The 27,604-nt window shown below is 19.2% G+C and overlaps 1 protein-coding gene across 1 annotated transcript; it reads left to right on the forward strand.

The window, feature by feature from the left end:
* Positions 1-161: 161 nt before the first annotated feature.
* On the forward strand, positions 162-27,554 carry KVR01_011612 (uncharacterized protein; the record flags this gene model as incomplete). The annotated part of the gene is made up of 4 exons (XM_044789157.1): positions 162-2,027; positions 2,085-3,463; positions 10,082-10,105; positions 25,757-27,554. 4 exons carry the CDS (start codon positions 162-164, stop codon positions 27,552-27,554), a joined length of 5,067 nt encoding a protein of 1,688 aa, XP_044639321.1.
* Between the last annotated feature and the right edge of the window lie 50 nt (positions 27,555-27,604).

The raw sequence follows: 27,604 nt of genomic DNA on the forward strand, positions 1-27,604 counted from the left end.
TCTGACCCTTGTGTTCCGACCACATACCCGCCAACCACCGGACGATCACAACAACAACAACAACCACAACCCAAGCAACCAGCCAGCCCCCACCAGCTCGGCTGCACAGATGAGGAACGGGCTGGTCTCCTGTCGGACTTGAGGGAGGGATCGATCTCGCCATGGCAACCGCCGAGGTGGACGTGCCTGGAGCAGCCCATCCCGACCGACACACTGGCAATGCCTTCGTCCGTGGCAGCAGCACGAGGCCTTCCGAGGTGGGCGGCGCCGACTGGGGCAGCGATACTTGCGGGTCAATGAACCCCCCCGGAGAGGTCGACGACAAGCAGATTGCCACCAACCACCTGCCATCGCCACGCCGTCCCTCCCACTCCTCGCACTCGTCCCGGCCCTCCAACGGCGGCGACCACGACTCCACCTTGATGCCGCCCCCCACGATGCTCCTCGCAAACGGCAACACCCCTTTCCCCCGTGCCCCCATGGCCATGGGCGACACCTCTGCCACCGACGGCTTCACCTATGACGGCCTGACCTCGTGCGCCGTCTCCGAGGCCGAGACCTCGGCCCCCCAGTCCGCCATCGACTCCTCCACCGACGCCCTGCCCTCGCTCGACGAGACCCACGTCACCCCCAAGAAGGAGCCAAGGAGGAGCTCGTCCATTGCCAACAGGACCCGTGAGCGGTCCGGCACAAAGTCCAGCGACCACGGCGGCATCCGGCGCCTCTCCGCCTCCAAGATCCAGGAGCTGGCCGCCTCCCCAGAGTCGCTGCCCATCGCCACCATCCCCGACCAGCCCCTGTCCGCCGGCATCGTCGACGCCCACCGCCAGCCCATGTCGTCCCAGCTGTCCGCCAGCCCCCAGCAGGTCTTCGATAAGGTCGAGAACCACAGGTCCCAGGCCTTTGGCGACACCCCGTCCAGCAGGATCCTTCACTCGGTCCGCCCGGGCCTCTCCACCAGGACCGTGTCCACGCCTCCCATCAACCGCGCAAAGTCCGTGAGCCAGCCTCCGGCCCCTTCCGCCGCCACCCGCCGCAACTCGTTCCAGCCATCACCAAGACCCGCGCCCCTGCATCTGGACACGGGCAATGCTGCCAACCTGGGCCCTGCCAACGCACGCAATGCCTACCCTGAGTCCCAGGCCCAGGCTCGCCCTGATCACCGAGACCACCGCGACCACCGCGACCACCGCGACCACAGGGAGCCCCGGCCGCCGTCGCCCATCCCGCCCTCCATCCCCCTCCCGCCGCTGTCCGCGCCCACCCTCCTCCAGCTCGAGCTGGCCGCCCAGAGGCCGAGCCCGCTCTACATACATCAGTCCTACGCCAGCGACCTCCCCTACGAGTCCAGCGCCGTCAAGTTTGAGCGCCTGAAAAACTTTCTGTTCCTCCCCATGTTTCTCGAGAAGACCCTCATGTTTGGCGCCCTCGCCTGTCTGGATGCCTGGCTGTGGACCTTCACCATCCTCCCCATGCGCTTCTGCATTGCCTTTGGCGTGCTCTTCAGGTGGTGGGCTTACATCCTGGCCAAGGAGACGCGGTGGCTCGTCGGTTTCGTCTGGGAGGGGCTGGGCCGCTTGTGGCAGCGAGGGCGCAGGGGTCGGGGCCTGACCCGCAGGCAGAGCTTTGATGGCTCGCGGAGTACGGATGGCGAATCCAGGAGCCGGAGCAGGGCCAGGGAGTCCCTCCACGATGGCAGCATGAGCAGCCCAGCTGCCACCAACGGCGGGCCGCAGGGCGAGGTCCTCCACCGGGCGCAGTCCACGCGGGCCAGAAAGGGCACAAATGGGACAGCCCGTGTGCCTCCCATGCGAATGCACTCTCGGCCGCACAATGGGCCTTTCCGCCACCGGCGCACGAAATCAACCCCGTCAAACCTGACCTCCTTCCACAAGGCTGACCTCCTCCAGGGCTTGGTCATCATCTGTAGCTCTGTCGCCCTCATGAACCTGGACGCCAGCCGCATGTACCATTTCATCAGGGCACAGTCGGCCGTCAAGCTCTACGTCATTTACAACCTTGTTGAGGTGAGTCTCGATATCTTGCCCCGGCAGTGAGGAGTGGTATGCTGAACAAAGCACCAGGTCGGCGACCGCCTGCTGTCCGCCCTCGGCCAGGACATATTCGAGTGCCTCTTCAGCTCCGAAACGCTGTCGCGGAACAGCTCTGGCCGCTCCAAGGTCATGCTCCCCTTCGGCATGTTCCTGCTCTCCCTCGTCTACAACTGCGCCCATGCCGTCACCCTCTTCTACCAGGTCATCGCCTTGAACGTGGCTGTCAACTCGTACTCCAACGCCCTGCTGACCTTGCTCATGTCCAACCAATTCGTCGAGATCAAGGGCAGCGTCTTCAAGCGCTTCGAGAAGGAGAACACTTTCCAGCTCACCTGTGCCGACGTCGTGGAACGCTTCCAGCTGTGGCTCGTCTTGCTCATCATCGGCATGCGCAACGTCGTCGAGGTCGGCGGGCTCAGCGTCCCCGGCGCCGGCATCGAGCTCGGCGACGACGGCATCGCCGCCACCAAGGGCCCGCTGCACAACCCCTCCATCCTCCCCATGAGCTTCACCATCCTGCCGTCGTGGCTCTGGTCCGGCGAGGTCCTGTCGCCCTTCCTGATCGTCATTGGCAGCGAGATGTTTGTCGACTGGATCAAGCACGCCTACATCAACAAGTTCAACAACATCAAGCCCAACTTCTACAGCAGGATCCTTGACATACTCTGCAAGGACTACTACACAAACGTCAGTGACATCGTATACCTCCGTGTCAACCCAGTCTCTAACAACTCGCAGGCCTTCGTTTCCCCGTCTCTCACCCGCCGGCTTGGTCTCCCCCTCCTCCCGCTGTCGACGCTCTTCATCCGCGCATCCTTCCAGACATACCACATGTTCCTCGCCACTCATCTCCCCGTACCCATACCGCCATCAACACAGACATCGCTTTCAGTCGAGTCCTCCACGCCCGCCTCGCCTGCAGTCACAGCCGCTCTCGACCGCCTTGAGCACTTCATCCGCAATGCCCTCGGCCGGTCCGTGTACGGGCTCGACGAGGGGTTCCCCGCAAATGGGACAGCGGCCAACAGCACCACAATGTTTACGTGGCTGTCGTGGTCGAGCGACGATGCCATTGCCTTGGTGACCAAGATACTAGTATTCTTCATCTTGTTCCTATTCCTCCTGATCCTGAAACTACTCCTCGGCATGTTGCTGCTCAAGTACAGCCGTGACAGGTACGCCAGGATGAAACTGAAAGAGCACGCCGTGTCTACCGGCAAGATGGAGAAGGAAACGTTTGACACCAAGGGGACCAAGAGGTTCGGCGGGTTCGGGGCCGTGGAGATCGGGGACGAGAGGCGGAGGTGGATCTACGCCGATGATCCGGACGGCATGAAGAGGGCCAAGGACAGGGAGAGGAAGACCGAGGAGAGCATCGGAAAGGAGAAGGACCTGAGCGGTGTGATGCGGTATGAGATGGTTGCTAAGAGGATTTGGTAGCCCGTAGCCCATATCTAGCATCAATTCATAACAGGCTGTCAGGAAATGCAGCCTGCCCAAGTTCATCGGGCCATTCATTCTCCGTGAAGTCCTCTACCTGGGCACTAACTCGATGATATCACGAATTAGTACACTCATTTCCATCTACACCATTTCATGAATCTAATAGACACTGCCATAATCTCAAGGTCCCTTCTATAAGCATTTCGGCAGATTGGAAACGCTCAAGTGCTAGTAACAGTGTTCTGTCGACAGGTTAGAAGTGTTATACAAGCATAGCGCTGCGTTATAATAGGGTTAAGTAGGGTTAAAATTAGTCTAAATTAGTTTAGTTATAAACCTTAATTAAAATTAAAAACTTTAAATTAAAAAAATAGTAATTAAATCTTTTTTTAATTAGTAATTATAATTAAAAATTAAATTAATTTATAAATTAGTTTTTAATCTTTAATTTAATTAAAAAAAAGTAGATTTATTTTTATTAAATTTTATTTTATTAAATATTAAATTATATGATATAGTTTAAATATTAAAAAATATTTTTAAATTCTTTTAAAAATTAATTATTATTTTAATTAATTTTTAAAATAATAAAATATTTTTAAAAATATTTATTTAAAAGTATTTATTAAAAATATTATATTTTAATTTAATTTAAATAAATAATATTAAATAAAATATAAAAATTAAAATATAATTTTAATTTTATTTTAATTTAAACTTTAAACTTTTATATATTTAAAAGAATAAAGTTTTATAATTTATTTTTAAAAAATTATTTAATTTTAAATATATATATTTCTTTATATAATTATTTAAATAAATAATAAAATTATAATTAAATTAAATTTAATTATTTTTAATAATTTATTTAAATAAATATAAAATTTTATATAAAGTTAAAGGTAACTTTATATATAAAATTTTTTTATAAATAATAATTTAAAAGTAATTATATAATATAATAATATAATTTATTAATTTATATTTTAAAATAATATTTAAAATAATAAAAGTTATTATAAATTTAATAGTATTAAATTAATAATTAATATTATAAAGTTTTTGTAATTATTAAAAACTTTTAATTATATTAATATTAAATTTTATATTTTAAATTTATATTAAAAGAATATTAAAAATAAAGTTATTTAATTATTTATTTCAATTTATAATATTTTCTTTATATTATAAAATTATAATATTATTTATTAATTTTTAAATATATTAATAAAGCTTTATTATAATATAATTATAATATTATTAAAAAATTTATTTTTATAATATATATAATAATTTTATTAATAAATTTATTATATTAAATTTATATAATTAAATTAAATTTAATTAAAATATTTTATTTTTATATAATTAAATTATATATATATATTATTTATAATAATTATTATTAATATTATAATATTAAAATTAAAATTTATATATTTTTAATATTTTAATATTTTATTTATTAAATTTTAAAAATTTTATTTAATATATATACCTTTTAATTAATAAAATTTTTAAAATATAAAGTATATTATATTTAAATTTATAATTTAATAATTCCTTTTAAATATAAGATTAAAAGATTTATAATTATAATTTTATAATTAGTTTTTATTAAATTATATTATATTATTATAACTTTATTTAATTTTTAACTTTATTTAAGCCTTTTAAATTTCTTAAATATTTTTCTTTTAAAAAGTTAAATTTAAAGAAGAACCTTTAAGCAAATTTAAAATTTTTATAAATTTTAATTTTCTTTAAATTAAATTTATAATTTTTAACTTTTAAAATATATTAATTATTTTAAATATTAATAACTTTTTTAAAATAAAAGTTTACCTTTATATAATTATAAATTTAATTATTAATAGTTATTTTTATTATAATAAAGTTATTAAAATTATAAACTTAAATATTATATATAATAATAAAGTATAATTATTTTATTTAATTATTTTTAATTTAATAATATAATAAGTTAAATAACTATTTTTAAATAGTTTTATTTATAATATAATAAAGTTAATAGTTTTTAAGTTTACTAAATAAATATTTATTTAAATAAAGTTAAAACTTATATATATTTTTAATTAAAGGAATAATAGCTTTATTTTTATTTTATTTTAACTAATTTATTTAAATTATATAATAACTTTATATATAATATTTAATAGTATTAAAACTAGCTTATAATTTATAATAGTTTTAACTTTTAATAAACTAATAATATTAATTTAAACTAATTAAATATATTTTAATATATTAATATAAAAATATCTTTTAATAATAAATAATATTATAAATAATTATAAAGTTATTATAAAAAGTTTTATATAATAAACTTAATTAAATTAATTTTTAAAAATATATTATATTTTATTCTTTTAAAACTCTAATAATTTACTTTTAATTTAATAATAGAATTAAAAAATATAAATAATTTATAATTTAATAGTTAAAATCTTTTAAATAAAAGAAAAACTTAAATTTAATTTTTAATAAATCTTTTATAATATATTTTATTTTTTATTTTATTTTATTTTTTATTAATTAATTTATTATTAATTAAATAGAAAGTTAAATAAAAATTAAATAAAATATTAAATAAAAGTTAAATAAAAAGTTAAATAGAAAATTAAATAAAAAGTTAAATAGAAAGTTAAATAAAAGTTAAATAAAAGTTAAATAAAAGTTAAATAAAAATTAAATAAATAGTTAAATAAAAATTAAATAAAAGTTAAATAGAAAGTTAAATAGAAAGTTAAATAAATAGTTAAATAAAAGTTAAATAAAAATTAAATAAAAATTAAATAAAATATTAAATAAAAGTTAAATAAAAAGTTAAATAAAACGTTAAATAAAAAGTTAAATAAAAGTTAAATAAAAGTTAAATAAAAGTTAAATAAAAATTAAATAAAAGTTAAATAAAAGTTAAATAAAGTATATAATAAAAGATATTTAAATAATTTAAATATTATTAAATTTATTTTATATTTATTAAATATTAAAGGAATATTAATAATTATTTAAGAGTATTTAATTAAATATTTATTTTTTATAATTAATAAAAAAGTTTAAAATAACTTTTAATTTTTAATTAATAAATAAAAGTTTAAAATAACTTTTAATTTTTAATTAAAAATAAAAAATTTAAAGTAATTTTAATTTTAATTTTATAAAAGGAAGTTTAAAATAATCATTAATTTTAATTAATAAATAAAAGTTTAAAAATTTATTAAAAGAAAATAATAATAAAATAACTTTTATTAATTTTAAAATATAAAATATATAATTATTTTTATTTTATTTTATAATTTATTTAATTAAATAATTTAAAATAAAATAAATTATTATTATTTTTAAGATAAGTTATTTAAATATAATTTAAATTAAAAATAATAAAATAAATTATTTTAAATTATTTTTTTATTTCTTTTATTAATTTCTTTAAATTTTAAATTTTTATTTTAATTTTTAAATATTATTAAACCTTTACTTTTTAATAATATTAATTCCTTATTATTTTATATTAAAATTAATTTTTAATTTAATTATAATATAATTAATAATAAAAATATTTTTTATAATAATAAATATAATTATAATAATAAAATATTTTAAATTAATATACTTAATATAAAATATTAAAATCTTTTATTTTAATATTTAAAGTTTAATTATTAATTATTAATAAATAAAATATTTAAAATAAAATAATTTAAAATATTTTAAAATTAAAATATATTTTTAAAAATAAATATTATATTTATTTTTAATATTTATTAAAATTTAATATAAAATTTATTATTAAAATTAAAAGTATTTTAAAATAAATTTATAAATAAAATATTATATACATTTTATTAAAAGAATATAATTTTATTTTAATTTTATAAAATATTAATAAATATATAAATAAAAATTAATTTTAAATTTATTTATTAAACTTATTCTTTAAAATAAACTATATATTAACTTTTATAAAAGAAATTTAATAATTTATTTTTAAAAATATAATATTTTATATTTTAAGTTTAAAATTAAAGTTAATATAAAAATACTTTTTAATTTAATTAAATTAATTTTAATAGTTTTATAAATTTAAAAAAGTAGTTTTAAATAAATTAATATATAATTATAATATAAATTAAAAATTATTTATTTAAAAATATCTTTTTAACTTTTTAAATTTTTATTACAACTTTTAAATTATTATATATTATATAAATATATAAGAATTTTTAAAAATAATTATATATAATTATTTTTAAAGTTTAATAAAAGTTTTAAAAATATTTTAAATATTTTATTAATTTAAATTAAAATATATATTTTAATTTAAAAATATATTTTTAAATTTAATATTAAATATATTTTTATATATATATTAAAGGTTTTTAATTATAAAAGTTTTTAATATAAAATATATAAAATTTTATTTTATAAAATATTTAAATTAAAATTAATATAAAATATTATTTAAAAATATTTTTATTTATTTAAAAATATTTTTATTTATTTAAAATATATAAATTATTTATTTTTAATATTATTATTAAAATTAAAATAAATAGTTAAAGTTTTAAAAATAAAATATAATATATTTTTAAAAATTAATTTAATTAATTTATTATATAAAACTTTTTATAATAACTTTATAATTATTTATAATATTATTTATTATTAAAAATACTTTTATATTAATATATTAAGTTATATTTAATTAATTTAAATTAATATTATTAACTTATTAAAAATTAAAACTATTATAAATTATAAACTATTTAATTTTAATATTATTAAATATTATATATAAAGTTATTATATAACTTAAATATAAATTAATTAAAATAAATAAAATAAAACTATTATTTTTTAAGGTTTTAATTCTATTTTATAAATAAATATTTATTTATTAACTTTATTATATTATTAATAAAACTATTTAAAAGTAATTATTTTATTTATTATATTATTAAAATTAAAAATAATTAAATAAAGTAATTATATTTTATTATTATATATAATATTTAAATTTATAATTTTAATAATTTTATTATAAATAGAAAAGAAATAATTATTAATAATTAAATTTATAATTATATAAAAATAGATTTCTATTTTAAAAAAGTTATTAATATTTAAAATAATTAATATATTTTTAAAAGTTAAAAATTATAAATTTAATTTTAAAAAATTAAAATTTAAAAGAATTTTAATTTAAATTTAAAAGCTTTTTAAATTTAACTTTTTTAAAAAATATTAAAAAGTTTAAAAAAGATTTAAATAAAATTAAAAACTAAATAAAATTATAATAATATAATATAATTAAATAAAAACTATAAGTTTTTAATTTTATATTTAAAAGAATTTAAAATATATAAGTTTTTTTAAAAGATTTTAAAAATTTATTTTATATATATTTTTAATACCTTTTATTAAAAGTTTATTAATTTTAATATTATATTAAATTAATATTATTATTTATTAAATTTAAGTAATAATATTTATAATTAATTAATATTAAATATTAATAAAATTAATAAAATTATTTATTATTTTTATAAATTTTAATATAATAATTTAAAGATTTATAAAATATTTAAAAATATATTTATTAATTTTTTATTTAATAAATAATTTTAAAATATTTTATATTATTAAATTAATAATATATATTATATAATAAATATTATTATTAAAATTAAAATTTAAATTAAAATTATATTTTTTTAAATTTTAATAAAATATATTATTATTTATTATATTATTTTAAATAAAATTATACTAAAAATATATTATTAAATATATATATATATATAATATTAAATATTTAAAAATATTATTTAAAATTATATTTAAATAACTTTAAATAGATTTTAAAATTTTTAAAAGATAAAATTAATATATTTATTTTTAATTTAAAAGATTTAATTAATTTATTAATTAATTTAAATTTTAAATTAATATATAAAATAATTATTTTTATATAAACTATATTTATTTTAAAAGTTTAAATATTAAAAATAAAAGAATTTATTATAATTAATAATTTTTTTAAATTTTAATTTAAATTTATAAAGTTTTATTAAAAATATTTATTAAAAATATTTTTAATTTTTAAATAATTAATAATAAATATAACTTTATATATATATATAATAAAAGTTTAATTAATTAAAATATTAAAAAAATATTTATATATATAAATTTAAATAAAATAATAATTTTTAAAAAACTTTAAATTTAATATATTAAAAATAAATTATTTTAATAATAAAATTTAAAATCTTATTATAAATATTTATATTTATAAAATTAACCTAATTTATTTAATTAAAATATTAAAAGTTATAAAATATAACTTTTAAAAATATTAATATATTAATAAAACATATTTTAAATATTTTATTTACTTTTATTTTTATTTTTATTTTTATAAAAAATTTTAAATAAACTTTTATAATAATAAATATAATTTAAAACTTAAAACTTTTAAAATATTATTTTTATAAAAGTATTTATAAAATTAATTAATTAAAAATTAAATAAAAATTAATTTTAAAAAAGATTAAAAGATTATTTTATATATTAATTATATAGTTAAAATACTTTTAAAATATAATTAATATATTTTTATTATAAATTAATTTAAAAAATAGTTTTTATTATTTTTAATAAATTATAATTTAATATAAATATAATTATATATAAATAAAATTTATAAAATAATATTTATATATAATTTTATTCTTTTATTAAAAATAAATAATTTATTAAATATAAAATATTAAAATTTATTAATTTATATTTTTAATAATATAAAAAAATTAAAGTAAATAAATTATTTTAAAAATATAAATATATATTTTCTTAAAAAAATATATAATTAATATTACCTTTTTAAATATAAAGTTAAAAGATTTATAATTATAATTTTATAATTAGTTTTTATTTAATTATATTATATTATTATAACTTTATTTAATTTTATTTAAACTTTTTTAAACTTTTAATATTTTTTTAAAGAATTAAATTTAAAAGAGAATTTTTAAGTTTAAATTTAAAATTTTATAAATTTTAATTTCCTTTAATTTAAACTTATAATTCTTTAATTTCTTTAAAAATATATTAATTATTTTAAATATTAATAATTTTTTTAAATAAAAGTTTATTTTTATATAATTATAAATTTAATTATTAATAATTATTTTTTCTTTTTTATAAATTATTAAAATTATAAACTTAAATATTATATATAATAATAAAGTATAGTTATTTTATTTAATTATTTTTAATTTAATAATATAATAAGTTAAATAATTACTTTTAAATAGTTTTATTTATAAAGTTAATAGTCTTTTAAATTTATTAAATAAATATTTATTTAAATAAAGTTAAAACTTATATATATTTTTAATTAAAAGAATAATAACTTTTATTTTTACTTATTTTAATTAATTTATATTTAAGTTATATAATAATATTATATATAGTATTTAATAGTATTAAAATTAAATAACTTATAATTTATAATAATTTTAACTTTTAATAAGTTAATAATATTAATTTATATTAATATAATTTAATATATTAATATAAAAAAGTATTTTTTAATAATAAATAGTATTATAAATATAAATTATAAAGTTATAATAAAAAGTTTTATATAATAAATTTAATTAAATTAATTTTTAAAAAATATATTATTAGTTAGCTTAGCTTATATATAAGTAGGTGAAAGTAGTGTGTATTAATATTAGTTAGAGGTCTGCCTAGCTGGGCGGTGAAGCGCCTAATTAGGTTGGTTAGATCTATTAACTAAGCTTAGTAGCCCGTATAGGGGCACAAACCCACTAATCTTACTTATAATACTTATAGTAACTAATTTATTATAGCTTATTATTTCTATACTAGCACCTTTTTAATCTTTTAAAATCTTTCTTCCTTTTAACTAATTAGAGAGCTCTATTTACTAATAAAGTAGGTTCTAATTAAATCGCTCTAATTACTTAAAATTACTATTAAATATATAATTATAATTTACTTAATTTAAGCGATCTAAAAATACTTTAAATTAACGTTTTATAAATCGCCTAAATTACTTAAATTCTAATTACTTTAATAAGTAAAATTTAGTTTAAATTATTAATTACTTATTAGGTTATTTATTAAATAGTTACTAATTATAGCTATATTTAACTAGTTAGTCCTTTTTAATAGTTTCTTTTCCTTCTTATAGTTAACACTTTAAATTAACATTTTTAAGTTACCTAGTTACTTAATTACTCACTTAATTATTAATTGTTTATCGGGCCGTCTACTAATTATTTACTAGCTATAACTAATTATTAATTAATCTACAACCATTAGTTAGTCTAGTCAGTCCTTCTAATAGTTTCTTCTTCTTTTACTTATCTCTTACTTTATACGGTTAATTAGACTGTCTAACTGGCAGCTAGCTAGCAGCTATCAGAGAGTAGGGCTTACTTTAGGTATGAATCGCTATTTATGTAATTGCTTGAGTAGGGAGCTTAATTACGGTCTACTTGGTTGGTCACTTCAATCGGATTAGTTGGTCGGGCGTACTAAGCGTAGTTTTTATACAGCAAACATACTGCCACCTTATTTATATAGTCGGTCGCTTAGCCCGTAAGACCGTTACTTATACTTAAGGGTCTCTCGAAGGGTGCTTAGGAGGTTGGTAAGGGCGCCCAGCGAGTTGGTGGGCAGGCTCGAATTGTCGCTTACAAGAGAGTTATCGCTATGGGTTGCAAGAGAGATTACCTAACAGATAGAAAAGGCTGCTGCAACCATCCATAGTCTGACGCTTCTTATAGGCTATCGCAAAAGAGAGGTTGTCACTTAAGGGGTTACATACTGGCTTGAGCGAAGTATATAAAGTTGTTAGTTATAAGAGGGTTGTTATATAAGACTAGGCTAGTAAAGGCGTCTCGCTTAGTTATTTAAAAAGAGTTTATAAATTTTAAATCTCTAGAGATTACTACACTTAATTTAAGGTGTTACCTATAGCTAAAGAGGGGGTTATTAATAAAAGAAGAAGTTAAATTTTAAGTTTTTAGAGATTACTAAGTTTTTCTTAAAGTATAATAAATGTATATAACGCCTCTAATAGTTTTAAATTAATAGACTAAAATTAACGTTAATTTATTACTATTATTATTATTATAATTACTATAGTTTTAAAATAATAAATTAAGATTAATATTACTAGTTTTATAATGTTAATATAATTGCTTTTAAAGTAATTAACTATTTATATTTAACTATTTAAAGTTAGTAGGTAATTAATTAGTGTTGGTTAGCTTAGCTTATATGTAAGTAAGTGAAAGTGGTGTGTATTAGTGTTAGTTAGAGGTTTGTTTAGTTGGGTGGCGAAGCGCCTAGTTGGGTTGGCTAGACCTACTAACTAAGCTTGGTGGCTCGTGTAGGGATATGAACCTATTAATCTTACTTATAGTACTTATAGTGGCTAATTTATTGCAGCCTACTATTTTTATATATATTATATTTTATTTTTTAAAAACTTTAATTATTTATTTTTAATTTAATAATAAAATTAAAAAAATATAAATAGTTTATAATTAATATTATTATATTTTATTTTTAAAATAAATTATAAATTATTTTTTTAAAAAAATAATATTAAAAACTTTATAATAAAAAAATAAAAATATATTTATTTAAAATAAATAAATAAATTTTTAATAAAATAAAGATTTTATAATAATAAAAGTAATAAAAAGGTTATATAAAAAAGTAAAAATAAAAAAGATTTTAAAAAAGAAAAAGTTATATATATAAAAAAATAAAATAAAATATTTAAATAATTAAAACTTTATTTAATATTTTAATAAATAAAATTTATTTATTATAAATAATTTATTAAACTTCTTTATAATAAATAATTTATTAATTTAATTTTATTTTAATAAAATTTAAAAATAATTATTATAATATATAATATTTAATAATAATAATATTATATTATAATATTATAATATAATAATATATTTTATAATATTATATATTTAATATATAAAAGTTTTATATTTAAATAATTTTTAAAATAAATTAATTATTATTTTAAAATTATAATAAAATATTTTATAAATATTTATATTAATTTTTAAATAGTTTTTATATATTATTATATTTTATTATATTTTAAAATATTTAAATTATTTTATTAAATAATTAAAAGTTAAATTTAAATAATTAAAACTTTATTTTAAAATATAAAAGTTTAAATTAAATAGTTAAAAGTTTAAACTAAATAATTAAAGATTTAAATTAAAAGTTAAAAGTTTAAATTAAATAATTAAAGTTAAAAATAAAATATTTTAAAGTATTAAATATTAAAGTATTTTATTTAAATTTAAAAATATTGTTATTAACTTTAAAATATATTTTTATATATAAATATTATTTTATTATATTTAATTTTAAATATTTATAATTTATTTTTATTATATTAATTTAATTTATTAAAATATTTTATTTAAATTATTATTTTTAAGAATAAACTTTACTTTTAAATATAATATATATTTATAAAATATCTTTTATATATATAAAAAATTTAAAAACGTTTTTAAGTTTTAAAATAATAATTTTAATATATTATTAAAATTATTATATATTATTTAAAATATAATTTTATATTATTTAATATATTTTTAATAATTCTATTAATAAAATATTAAATAAAAATATTTAAATATATTTTTATTATATTTTTAAATTTATATTTATTTAATTATAAAGTAATTAATATAAATAATTAAATTAAAAAAACGTATAAGTTTAAGTAAATTATAAATTATTTTTTAATTTATATAAAAAATTTAAGAATATATATAATTATTAATTAATTAATATATATAATATAATTAAATAAATTTTTTATAAATTTTATAAATAATTTTTATAATTATATAAATTATAAATTTAAGTTTAATTTTTATAAAACTTATAAATTATTAAATTTAAAAAAACTTATTTATTATAAAAACCTTTATTTTTATTTTTAATTTTTAATTTTAATTTTAATTTTTAATTTTAATTATTTAATATAATTAAATAATTAAAAATTAATTTATTTTAATTATAATTTAATTAAAGATTAATAAATTAAAAATTAATTTAATTAAATTAAAAATTAAAAAATAAATTTATAATTTTAAAGTTAAATTTAATTATAAAAGTAAAGTATATTCTTAATAAATTAACTTATACTTTATATATAAAAATTAAGGTTTTAAACTTATAAAATAAAGTATAAAAACTTATATTAAATAAATTAAAAAAATTAATAGAATAAATTATAGATTTATATAATTAAATATTTTATTATATAGAAATTTATTAATATTTATTTAAATATTTAAATATAAATTAATAATAGAAAATAAAATAAATTAATAACTTAATAAATTTTAATGAATTTATTAAGTATTTCTATATAATAAATCTATTATAAATTTATAATAAATTAATAAATATTATAATTTATTATAAATTTATAATAAAATAGTAAATTTATTATAAATTTATAATAAAATATATTAAATACTTTTAATAATAATTTATTTTATATAAACTAATAATTTAATAGATAAGTTTAATTATTATAAGAATATAAAGTATTATAATAATAAATAAATAGTTATATTAATATAAAGTAAAAGTGTAGATAATATAAGGTAATATTATTAATAATAATATTATAATAATATTAATATTATATATAAATTTATAGTAAATATATATAATTTATTAATAAACTTAAAGTTTAAAATTATATATTTTTATATTATAATATACTATTTATTATAATTAATTTAAATTTAATTTATTATTTATTCAATTAATTTATTTAATAATATATAAAATATATATTATATATTAATATTAAAATATTATAACTTTAATAACTAACTTAAATTAATTATAATTTAATTAATATAAAGAAAAGAAAATAAATAGAGTAGTATTAATATATATAAAAATTAACTTTTTTATTAATAATTATATAAGTTAAATAAGTTAATATTATTAAACTTTTTAAATAATCTTTATAACTTTATTAATTATAATATTAATAATAAGTTTAACTTTAATATTATTTAAAGTAAAGATTTTAATAATATTATAATAAGTTATATAATTAATAAGTTTAGTAATTTAGTAATATAATATATTTTTATAATTAAGTTAAAAGTAGTAAAGTATTTAACCTTTTAAATAATAAAGATATAATTTAATTAAACTTATTACTTTTATAATAATAAATAATAATAGTATTAAAGTTACTATATTTATAAAGAATATTATAAAGAATAAAATAAATAAAAGTTTATTTAAATTATTAATCTTATTAATTATTTTTATTTTATTAATAGTTATAATAATACTTTTAATAAATTTAATTAAAATTTATAGATTTAAATTTTTATTATTAATAAGAAGAATAAAATTAGTTTAATAATTATTAATAATAGTATAATTTTTAATCTAAGTTAGTTAGTTATTATAATAAATAATAATAATAATTATAGTAATATTAAACTTAATAATTATTATAATATTAAATTTATTTATAAAAAAGTAATAGTTTAAAGAAATACTTTTTATAATAGTAAAGAGAGTAATAATATTAATTTTATTTAAATATTTAAGTATAGTAATAATATAATTAAAAGTAGTAGTAAAAAAGTTAAAGGTTTAATTAAAAGTAAATTTAAAAGGTTTTTATAAATAAAGTTTTTATTTTATTATTTTTAATAAAGTTAATAGTTATATAATACTTATAATTAATAAGTATTAATTATAAATAAGTTATAGTTTAGTTTAAAGTTTTTAATTTATTTAAATTTATAATAATATTAATTTTATAAGTAAGGTTAATAATAATTTACTTATTTTTAGTCTAGCTATTTAAATATTAAAATAGAAAGTAAAGTTATTAATTAAATATATTATTATAATAATAATATATTAAAAAGTATTAACCTTTTAAATAATTATATTAATTTAAACTTTATTATAAGTGAATTAATTATATTTATTTTAATATATAATAAATATTATATAAGTTAAGTAATAGTATTATTTATATAATAAAGTATTTTAATAATATAAGTTTAAAGAGGGGTTATATATAAATAAATTTAAAAGGAGTTTTAAAAAAGAATTTAATAGTTATAAATTTATTTAACTCTTTATTAATTAGTAAAAGGTTGTTTAATATTTATTAATTTAATTAATTATTAAGGTATAACTTTTAATTATAATATAATAGATTATTATAATTAATTTAAATAAGGATAAGTAGAATATTAAAAGAGTTTAAGTTTATATTTAAATAATAAGTTAGTTAATTAGAAAAGTAGGAAGGAAGTTATATAAAATAAAGATATTAAATTTTATAATATAATTTAAAAGTTTATTATATTTTTATTAATAAATATTTATTAAAATATAATATAATTATTTTAATAATAAGTAAAATAAGCTATTATATTAATTTAATATAATATATATATATAAAGTAATATTAATCTTTTATTATATAAGTATATTATTTAATAATATTTATTAAATAATAGTTTTCTCTTTTATATAAATTAATTACTTAATAATAATACTTTATTATATAATTATATTAAAGATAAATAATATTTAAGTTTTTAATTTATAAAGTATAATAGAATATAAAAGTTTAATATAATAAGTATTTATTTAAAGTAAAGTTATAATTAATTTTAATATTTATAATTAAATATAATATAGTAAGGAGGTAGTTTAATAGGTAATAATAAATTATTTAAAAATAGTAGTAATAAGGAAGCAGTAATAATATAAAGTTATAAATTAATAATAATAAAGGTAATATAATAAGATTAAGTTTAAATAAAATAAAGATTAATATATTATAAGTAAGGTAAATTATATAAAAATAAATAGTAATTACTTTTATAGTAAATTTATAATAAATTAATATATAGCTTTATTTACTTTAATATAATTTATAACGTAACTCTTAAAGTTAACTTTATTATAGTATACTTTTATAATAAATTTACTATAAATTTATTAAAGCTTACTTTATTTAAAACTTTTATTATTTATAATATATTTTATAATTTAACTTAACTTTTAATATATTTATATTAATATATTTTAAAGTATAATAGGATTTTATTTTTATTATTTAACTATTTATATTAATATAAGTTAGTATTTTTAAGCTTTTTAATTTTAATAATAATAGTTTATTATTAATTATAATTTTTATTTATTATTATAATTTATTTATATAAATATATTTAATTTTAAAGTTTTAAATTATTTTTATATTTAAGTATTTTATTACTATTTAAATATTATAATAATTAAAATAGTTTATTTATTTAATTAAATACTTTATAATTATTTATTTTATTTTATTTTTAATTTTCTTTTAAATATATAGCTAACTTTATAATATTTAAATATTTTTAACTTTTCTTTATTATTTTAATTTTAATATTTTTTTAATAATTTATTTTATTTATATAAATTATTTATTAATAGAAAGTTTAATATAAATTATAATATAAATATTATTAAATATATATTTATATTAAATAATACTTTAAATTAATATATTAATTAATTAATTTTAACTTTAATTAAGAATAAGTTAATATATTATTTTAAGTATTTATAAAAGTTTACTTAAAAGATAATACTTTTATTTTAAATTAAAGTATACTTAATTATTAATATTAAGCTAGATTTAATAATATTTTTTATTATAATATTTTTTAATAAATATTTAAATTTTAATAAAGGAAATTAAAGTTTTTAATATATTTTTTAAGTTTAATAATAAGTATTTTAATAATAATAATAATATTTAATATATTAAAATTATATAAAATTTAATTTATAAAATATTTAATTATTTTATTATATATATTATTTAAATTAAATTATAATATTAATATAATATTTATTTATTTTTAATTAAAATTTATAATAGTTTATATATATATAATTATTTTAATTATATAGTTTTAACTTTTAATTAACTATTAATTTAAAAGTATTATATAATAAAGAAAGTTTTATATTAATAGATTTTAAAACTTTTTAAAAGTAAATAAAAACTTTTATTATAATTAAAGATTATTTATTATAGGATTTTTAATTATTTAAATATAATATTTAAAAAATTTAAGTTTAATTTTTAATAATATATATTAAATTATTTAAAATAATAAGTAATATTTTAAAATTTATTTATTATTATAATAAATATATTAAAAAAGAGTTATTAATAATTTTATAATATTTACTTTATTAATATTTTTAATAAATAAATAATAAAGTTTATAATAATTATATAAAATAATATTAATAATAAAAAAATTAATTATATTTCTTTTAATAATATATAATTATTATTTTAATTTTCTTTATAAATTAAATAATATTAAATATACTTTTCTATTTATTATTAATATTTAAAAATAATATATTAATTTTAAGGTTATAATAAATATAAATTATTTTAAAGTAATATTTTAAATTATATGTTTTATTAATTAAAGTCTTTATTAATTTATATAAAATATATAGTTATCTTTTATTATTATATTTTTAAAAAAGTTTATTATCCTTTAATTTAAATAAAATAGTAACTTTTTTTAAAGTTTTTAAGTTAAATAATAATTCTTATTTAACTTTTATAATATTATAATTTTAAATAATAATGTTTTAAAAGTTATTATTAGTTTTAATTTTTATTATAATATATATTACTTAATTATATAATTTATTTAAAATATTATAATTCTTTTTAATTATTAATATATTAATAATTTTAATAAAATTTATAATTATATTAATATAGTTTAGAATATAGTAAATATTAATTAATATTAATTAAAAATTTTAATATTAAAATTAACTTAAAGTTTATTTTAATTTTATTTATAATTTTTATAAATATTTAATTTACTATACTAATTATAATTAAATAATTAGTTAATATATAAATTAATTAAACTTTATTAAATTTAATAATAATATAAAGCATAAATTAATTAAATTAAATAAATAACTTTTAATTTAATAGTTAATACTTTTATTTAATTAAATTAATAGTTTTATTTAAGTAATTAACTAACTATATTTAAAATTATAAAATTAATAATTTATTATCTTAAACTTATTTCTTTAATAGTTAAAATATAATATTTAAAATTAACTTCCTTAAATATATTTAATTAAATAAATAAAGTTTAATTTAAATTATAATAAAATAATATATTTAATTCTATAAAAACTTTTAAAAGTTTTTAAAAGTAATTACTTTAATTATTATTAAATTAAAGTTCATTTATTTTATATATTACTTTTAAAAGTTACTCTTTAATAACTTTCCTTTAAAGTAAGTAATTAATAATATAATTATTTTCTTTTTTATAAAAGTTTATATAATTTTATATTAAGAAATTAAATATTTTAAATATTTAATAAAGTTAATAAATTTTTAATTATTAAAGAGTTTTAAAAACTTTAATTTATAAATAATTTTAATATAATTTTATATTATAAAGTCTAAGTATATTTATATAGAATTTTAAGAAATTAATTAATAAATATTTTAAAAGATTTTTAAATAAAAGAAATATTCTAATTTTAAAATAACTTAAAGATTATATATAAATATTATATATAATTTATAATAAAGTTATAAAAGATAATTATCTTATTTATAAAAATAATAATAAAGTATTAATAAAAATAAAGTAAGTAATTTATATACTTTTAAATATAAGTAAATAAATTATAAAATTTTATAATAATAATTTTAAATCTTTTTAATTATAATAGTTAATTATAATAAATTTATTTTAATATAATAAATAAATTAGGATTAATAAAAGAAAAGATTTATATTTATTATTAATAAATATTTCTTATTATAAATTTTAAATTATTTTTAATTATAAAATAAAAGGTAAATATTTAATATTATCTTTATTTAATATTTATAAATTAATTATAATATAACCTTTTTTAATTATTAATAATATATTATATAATGAATATTAATAATTTAAAAATATAATTATATTTATTTATTTAGTTTAATTTTTATTATAAAAGTTAGTTATTATTTTATTAATAATTTTAAGTTTCTTTATTAAAGTAATATAAATATTTATTAATTTTATAATTTTATTAACTTTTATTAAAAGGATTTTTATTTAATATAATTTTAAAATATTTATAAAATTAATATTTTAAAAATATTATTAAATTTTAAATTAATATAAAAGTTTTAATTATAAATTTAATTAAGTTTTAATATATATAAATATTATTATTTAATTTAATTTTAATAGATTTTTAATTTTAATTATTTTAAGCTTTTATTAAAATATAAATAGTTTTAAAGTTTTAATTTATTAAAGTTTAATAGTTCTTATTTTTAAAAAATTATACTTTAATTAAATTAAATATAGTTTAAGTTATTTTAATTAAAGATATTTAATAAATTAATTAAATTAAAGAGATAAAAAAGATAAAATTATTTAATTTTAAGATTTTAATAATTTTATTTATTAAAATTAAAAGTTTATACTTTTATAAATAAAAGTATATTTATATAAAGATAAATAATAATAAAGTATTAAGTTTAAAGTTTTAAAGTATTTAAAGTAAGTAATTAAATTAATTTATAATTATTACTTTAAAGTTATTATAATTTAATAAATAGTTAATTTAATTTTTTATTTAAATTTAAATAGGAAAGTAATTATTTTTTCTATAAGGGATTTTAATAGAGACTATTTAATAAAAAAGGAAGAATAATTATTATTATAATAAATTTTATAATAAATAACTTTATTAAAGCTTTAATAAAAATTATTATCTTTATAATAACTCTTTTAAAGTATTTAAAGGAAATTTTATTAAATAAATTTAATATATTTACTTTATATAGTATTATAAATTTCTATTTAATTAAAAGGTTAATTTTAAATTAATTAAATATTTAAGTTTTATTTAAGTAAAGATTATTATTAAGTTATTATTTTTAAAGGTTTAATAAAATATATTAAATTTAATTTAACTTAAGGTTTAAGTTTTTAACTTTTTAAATATTAATTTAAATTTTTAATTTATTATAATATTTAATAGTTTATCTAATATATTTTTAAATATAATATATTTTAAAGTATTTATATTATAATAAATAATAAAAGTAAATTTATTAATAAATTTTAAATTTATATATAAGTATAAATATATTTATAACTTTAATTAAATAAGATTTATAATAGTTTATTTATTTAAAGTAATAAGTTAATTTAGTTTTAAAAGTTAATACTTTATTTATAATATAGTGTAATAGTTATATAATATATATATTTATTAATATATAGCTTAATATTTAAACTTTTTCTATTTTTATAAAGAGAATTAATAATAAATAAGTTAATATTATTTAAAATATAGTAGTTATTTTTAAATATAGTTAAAATATTATTATTTTTAATTTATTTAAATTATTTAAATTTAAATTAAATTTTATTTTATTTAATATATTATTAACTTTATTTTAAATATTTAATTTATTATTTATTAAATAGTATTTTTAAAGTTAAAGTTTTTTTAAAATATATTATATTAAAATTATTTATTATCTATTATAAAAGTTTAAATAATATTATTAAAATATTATTATAGTTATTTTTAATTAAATTAATAAATTAATTATAATTTTTTAAAGTTTTAATTTTATTTTTCTTTTATATAAAGGTATTTATAAGGAGTTTAAGTTAGAAATATATTAATATTCTTTTATTTTAAAGGGCTTTTTAATATTAAATAGCTTTTATTTTTATTTTAAAGTTATATAATTAAAATATTATTAAAAATATATACTTTTAAATTTATAATTAAATAAATAATTATTAAATAAAATATAAAATAGCTAAATACTTTTAAAATATTTATATAAATTTAATAAAAATAGATATAAATTAATTAAAGTATTAATAAGATTATACTCTTTTAATTAAGTTAATTAAAAAATAAGCTAAAATATAAAGAAAGATATAACTTTATATAGTCTTTTTTATTAAATATTATATTTTTATTTATTTTAAAGGTTTATTTTAAAAGTATATAAATTAATTTTATTAATAAATAATTAAAATAAAATATTATTAATAATTTATTAATATTATTTTATATATTATAAAATATATAGAAATATAGTTACTTAGTTAAAAGAATAAAGTAATATATTTTTAAATATATTTTTAAATATTATAGTTATAATATATATTTAAATATAAATAATATTATTAATTAAATAAAGTTTTAATAATATTTTTAATATTTTAAAATTTTTATAAAGTACTTTTTTAAAAGGTTTATTTATTTATATTTATTATAATAAGTTTTTATTTTTATTATTAAATAAAGTAATTTAAAATTATAAATAAATTATATTTAATAAACTTATTAATAAGTTTTAATAAAACTATCTTTTATAACTTTTATTTTTAATAATATAAATTTTATAATAATTAATAAAGCTTTAAAAATCTTTTATATAATATTCTTTTATTAATATAAAATATTTATAAAAGGTTTTAAAAGTTATTTTAATTTTTATATAGTTTAAATTATTTAATAATTATATTTTTACTCTTAATTATTTTAAAACCTTAAAAGGTTAGTTAAGAGTCTATTTTTAAAAGAATTAAAAATTCTAATAACTTTAAATTATATATATTTAAATTCTAACTATAATTAGTTAAATTAAAGTTATATATATAGTTTTAATTACCTTTAAGTTAATATAATTAAAGTTATTAAATATTTAATTTAATATAAATAAAATCTATTTTATTATAAAAGTTTTAATATAATATTTTAAAATTAAAAGATATAAGGTTTTATATATTATTAAAACTTTTAATTAATATTAACTAATAGTAAGTAGGCTTATTTAACTTAAAATATTTATAAGAGTAAAATTTATATTTTTATTTATTATTTTAAAATAAATTATTTAATTTTTATAATATATAAAAATTAAAAAATTCTTTAATAAATCTTTATATTAGGTTTACTTTTATATTATACTTTTATTTAAAAAATTTTAATAAAGTATTTATATATTAATACTTTCTTTAACTTTTAATAATTTTAAAGTAAAGTAAGTTAAGTATAATTCTTTAAGTTTTATATTTAATTTTTATAATATTTAAAGGTTTTGTTAATTTTATATATTATTTATAATTAAAAGTTTTTACTTTTATTAGTATTTAATAGGATATTTTTCTATTAAATCTTATATATTATATATTAATAAATTAAATTTAATAATTTAAAGTTTAAAATATTAATAAATAAAGGTTTTTAATTAAATTATATTTAAATTAAATTAATTTTTATTAAAACTTTTAATAATAAGTTATAAATTAAAGTAATTAAATTTAATTAAAGATAATATTTTAATTATAAAGTTTAAATATTATTATTAAAAGGTAGTATTAATAGTAAAGATAGAAATTATTAATTAAGTTATTATTATAAGCTTTTAATTAATAAAAGTTATTAAATCTCTTTTAAATTTTAATTTTATTATTAATTATAAAAGATAGATAAGTTTATTTTAAAGTTTATTTATTAATAAATAATATTAAGTTATTAGTTTAAATTTTTAAAAGTTATAATATAATAAGTACTATTTATATAATATTTATTATATAGTAAATAAAATATTTAGTTTTAAAAGATTTATATTTTTATTAAAATCTTATTTTAATAAAGTAATAAGTATTTATAAAGAGTTACTAAGTTAAAATAACTTTTAATAATTATATATTAATTAAAAGTTTATTAAAGTAGTTAAGAATATTAAAGGAATTTTAAGTTAAATTTAAAAGCTTTTTAAATATAATTATTATTATAAAACTCTAATTATTTATTAATAGGATAGTAAACCTTTAAGTTTTATAATAGTTTAATTATAAAGTAATAAATATTTTAATATAATTAAAAGTTTTTATAATAAAAACTATTTAATTATTTTATATATAAATATATAATAATAATAATATAAAGTTAATTTAATTCTTAAATTAAAATAAAATAATAAAATATATAATAAAGGTATATAATTATAATTACTATATAATAAGAAATAAAATAGATTAATAGTTTAATAAATTCTTAATAAATTTATTAGGTATTCTATATAGTAAATCTACTATAAATTTATAATAAATTAATAAATATTATAAATTTATTATAAATTTATAGTAGAATAATAAATTTATTATAAATTTATAATAAAATATATTAATTAGTATTTATATATTTAATAAGTTAATTTATATACCTAATATTTTCTTTCTATATATTTAATATTTATATTTATATATAAAGTTTATAAAAACTATATACTTAATTAAAATTCATTAAATTTTTAATATTTAAAATATAAACTCTTTTAAACTTTTTTAATATTCTTTTAATATTTTTTACTTTTACTTTTAATAATTTTTAATATACTTTTAACCTTTTAAAACTCCTTTTAATCTATATATCTTTAAATATATTTAAGTATTAATTAAATATTTAAATATTAATTAAATATTAAAAGTTAAAAGTTTAAAAGTTAAAAATTAAAAAATATTAAAATATTAAAATAATATAATCTTTATTTTTACTTTTACTTTTTAATTTTATAATATTTAATTAATATTTAAATATTTAATTAATATTTAAATATTTAATTAATATTCAAATATACTTAAAAATATATAAATTAAAAAGAGTATTAAAAGGTAAAAATAAAAAGTTTTAAAAAATATAAATAAAAAGTTTTAAAATATAAAAATAAAAAAGTTTAAAAAAGACTTATACTTAAAGTATTAAAAATTAAAGAAAAAGCTTATATTATAGGGTTATTTAGTACTGATTTAGAAAGTACTTATAAATGTAAGGGAGTTACTAAGAAAAGTAGGTATTAGGTGAGTGGAAAGAAAATGCTGGGTGTGTGGACTGACTTGCTGGGTGTGTGGATGCTGGCTCCCTAGGTTCCTTGTATAGTGCATATGATTGTGAGTGACTTACGTAAGCGAAACCAAGCTATGACGCAGGCAGGGGTCGTCCAAACCGATCTAAGAATTTCCCGACGGCAGCCCAAGTCAACAAGCACCCAGCATCGCACCACGCCCCCGAGCGAGGGGCCGACAGGTTGTCACGATGCTGAAATCAACCTACAAGCCCTCTGCGAACTCGCCCCCGCCGCTGCTCCCAGGATGGACCGAGCACAAGGCACCGACGGGGCACACGTACTACTACAATGCGGCCACCAAGACGTCCACCTACACGCGCCCCAGCGCAGCGCCGCCGGCCCCCGCGCCCATGGACGCCTCCGCGAGCTTCATGCAGCACAATGCCGTCCCCAACATGAACCTGTCCGACCCCCGCGTCGCCAATGCCTTCATGTCGCAGTACAACCAGCCGCCAGCCGCACAGCAGAACCACAGGGGAGGAGGAGGAGGCGCACATGGTGGCAGGGGAGGCAGGGGAGGGGCACACGGCGACAGGCCGCGACCGCAGCCGACCGACAAGCCCAGGTCCAAGGTCGCCATCCCGGGCTGCGAGCCGTGGGTCCTGGTATACACAAAGTGCCAGCGGCGCTTTGCCTACAACCCGGTCAAGAACGCCAGCTACTGGCGCATCCCCGAGAAGCTGATGCCCGCGATACTCGAGCTGGACAGGGCGAGGATACGGGACAAGGCAGGGCTTGGCGAGAGCAAGGAGCAGGATGAGGCCAGGTCGGCCAGCCCCCCACAGGGGAGGCCAGGTGCGGATGGTCAGGGTGCCGATGACCATCAGACCACCGGGGACGGGGCTGCCGAGGAACCCCAGCACGACTACGACAGCTCCGAGTACGAGGAGGTCGAGGTCACGGATGACGAGGGCGAGGAGGGAGACGAGGGAGACGAGCATGCCACAAAACGCCGGAGGGTCGGAGAGTCATCAGAAGATGGCGACCGACCAGTCGAGTTCAGCGAGGCAGACATCGCGTTCCAGCTCCAGGCCATGGGCCAAGAGTACGGGCTGGATCCAGGCGAGTATGACGACGGCAACATGGAGGAGTGGCCAGAAGGTGCAGCTGGCATGGAGCTGTCAGACGAGGACGCCAGGGCCTTGTTCAAGGATCTCCTCAACGACTACGCCATCAACCCGTACAGCCCTTGGGAGAAGCTCATCGAGGAGGGCAAGGTCTTTGATGACAGCCGGTACACCGTCCTCGGCACCACCAGGGAGAGGAAAGAGGTCTGGGAGGAATGGTCCCGGGAAAAGATCAAGGAGCTCAAGGAGCAGAGGGCAAAGCAGGAGAAGAAGGACCCTCGCATACCGTACCTCGCCCTGCTCCACGACAAGGCGACGCCAAAGCTGTACTGGCCCGAGTTCAAGAGGAAGTACAAAAAGGAGCCATCCATGAAGGACACGGCCCTGCCAGACAAGGACCGGGAAAAGCTCTACAGGGAACACATCAACCGGCTCAAGCTCCCGCAGGCCACGCTGAAGAGTGACCTCGCCACCCTGCTCAAGTCCATGCCCATATCACAACTCAACAACAAGACCCTGCTCACCCACCTGCCCCCACAAGTTATCACCGACATCCGCTACATCTCGCTTGATGCCAAGACTCGCGACCCCCTGGTCGAGGCCCTGATCCAGACCCTGCCCCCGCCCCCGGAGGACGGCGAGGCGGCAGAGCATGACGAGGCCGCACAGAAGGCGCTGGACCTGCGGCGGAGGCGGGAGAAGGCGCTGCAGGACCGGGAGAAGGCCGTCGAGGAGGAGAAGCGGAGGCAGGAGAAGAACCTGAGGCACAGCAAGGCCTTGCTCAGGGACGGGGAGCGGGAGCTCGAGGCGGCCATGGAGGTTGGGAACAGGGGGCTGCACAGCCAGCTAGACCGGCAATGACCGACAGACCTTTTGATTGAGGGTAATTCAACGATCTATACTATGGTTTC

Source organism: Diaporthe batatas (genome assembly GCF_019321695.1).
Source record: "Diaporthe batatas strain CRI 302-4 chromosome Unknown Contig00016, whole genome shotgun sequence".
NCBI classification, from domain to species: domain Eukaryota; kingdom Fungi; phylum Ascomycota; class Sordariomycetes; order Diaporthales; family Diaporthaceae; genus Diaporthe; species Diaporthe batatas.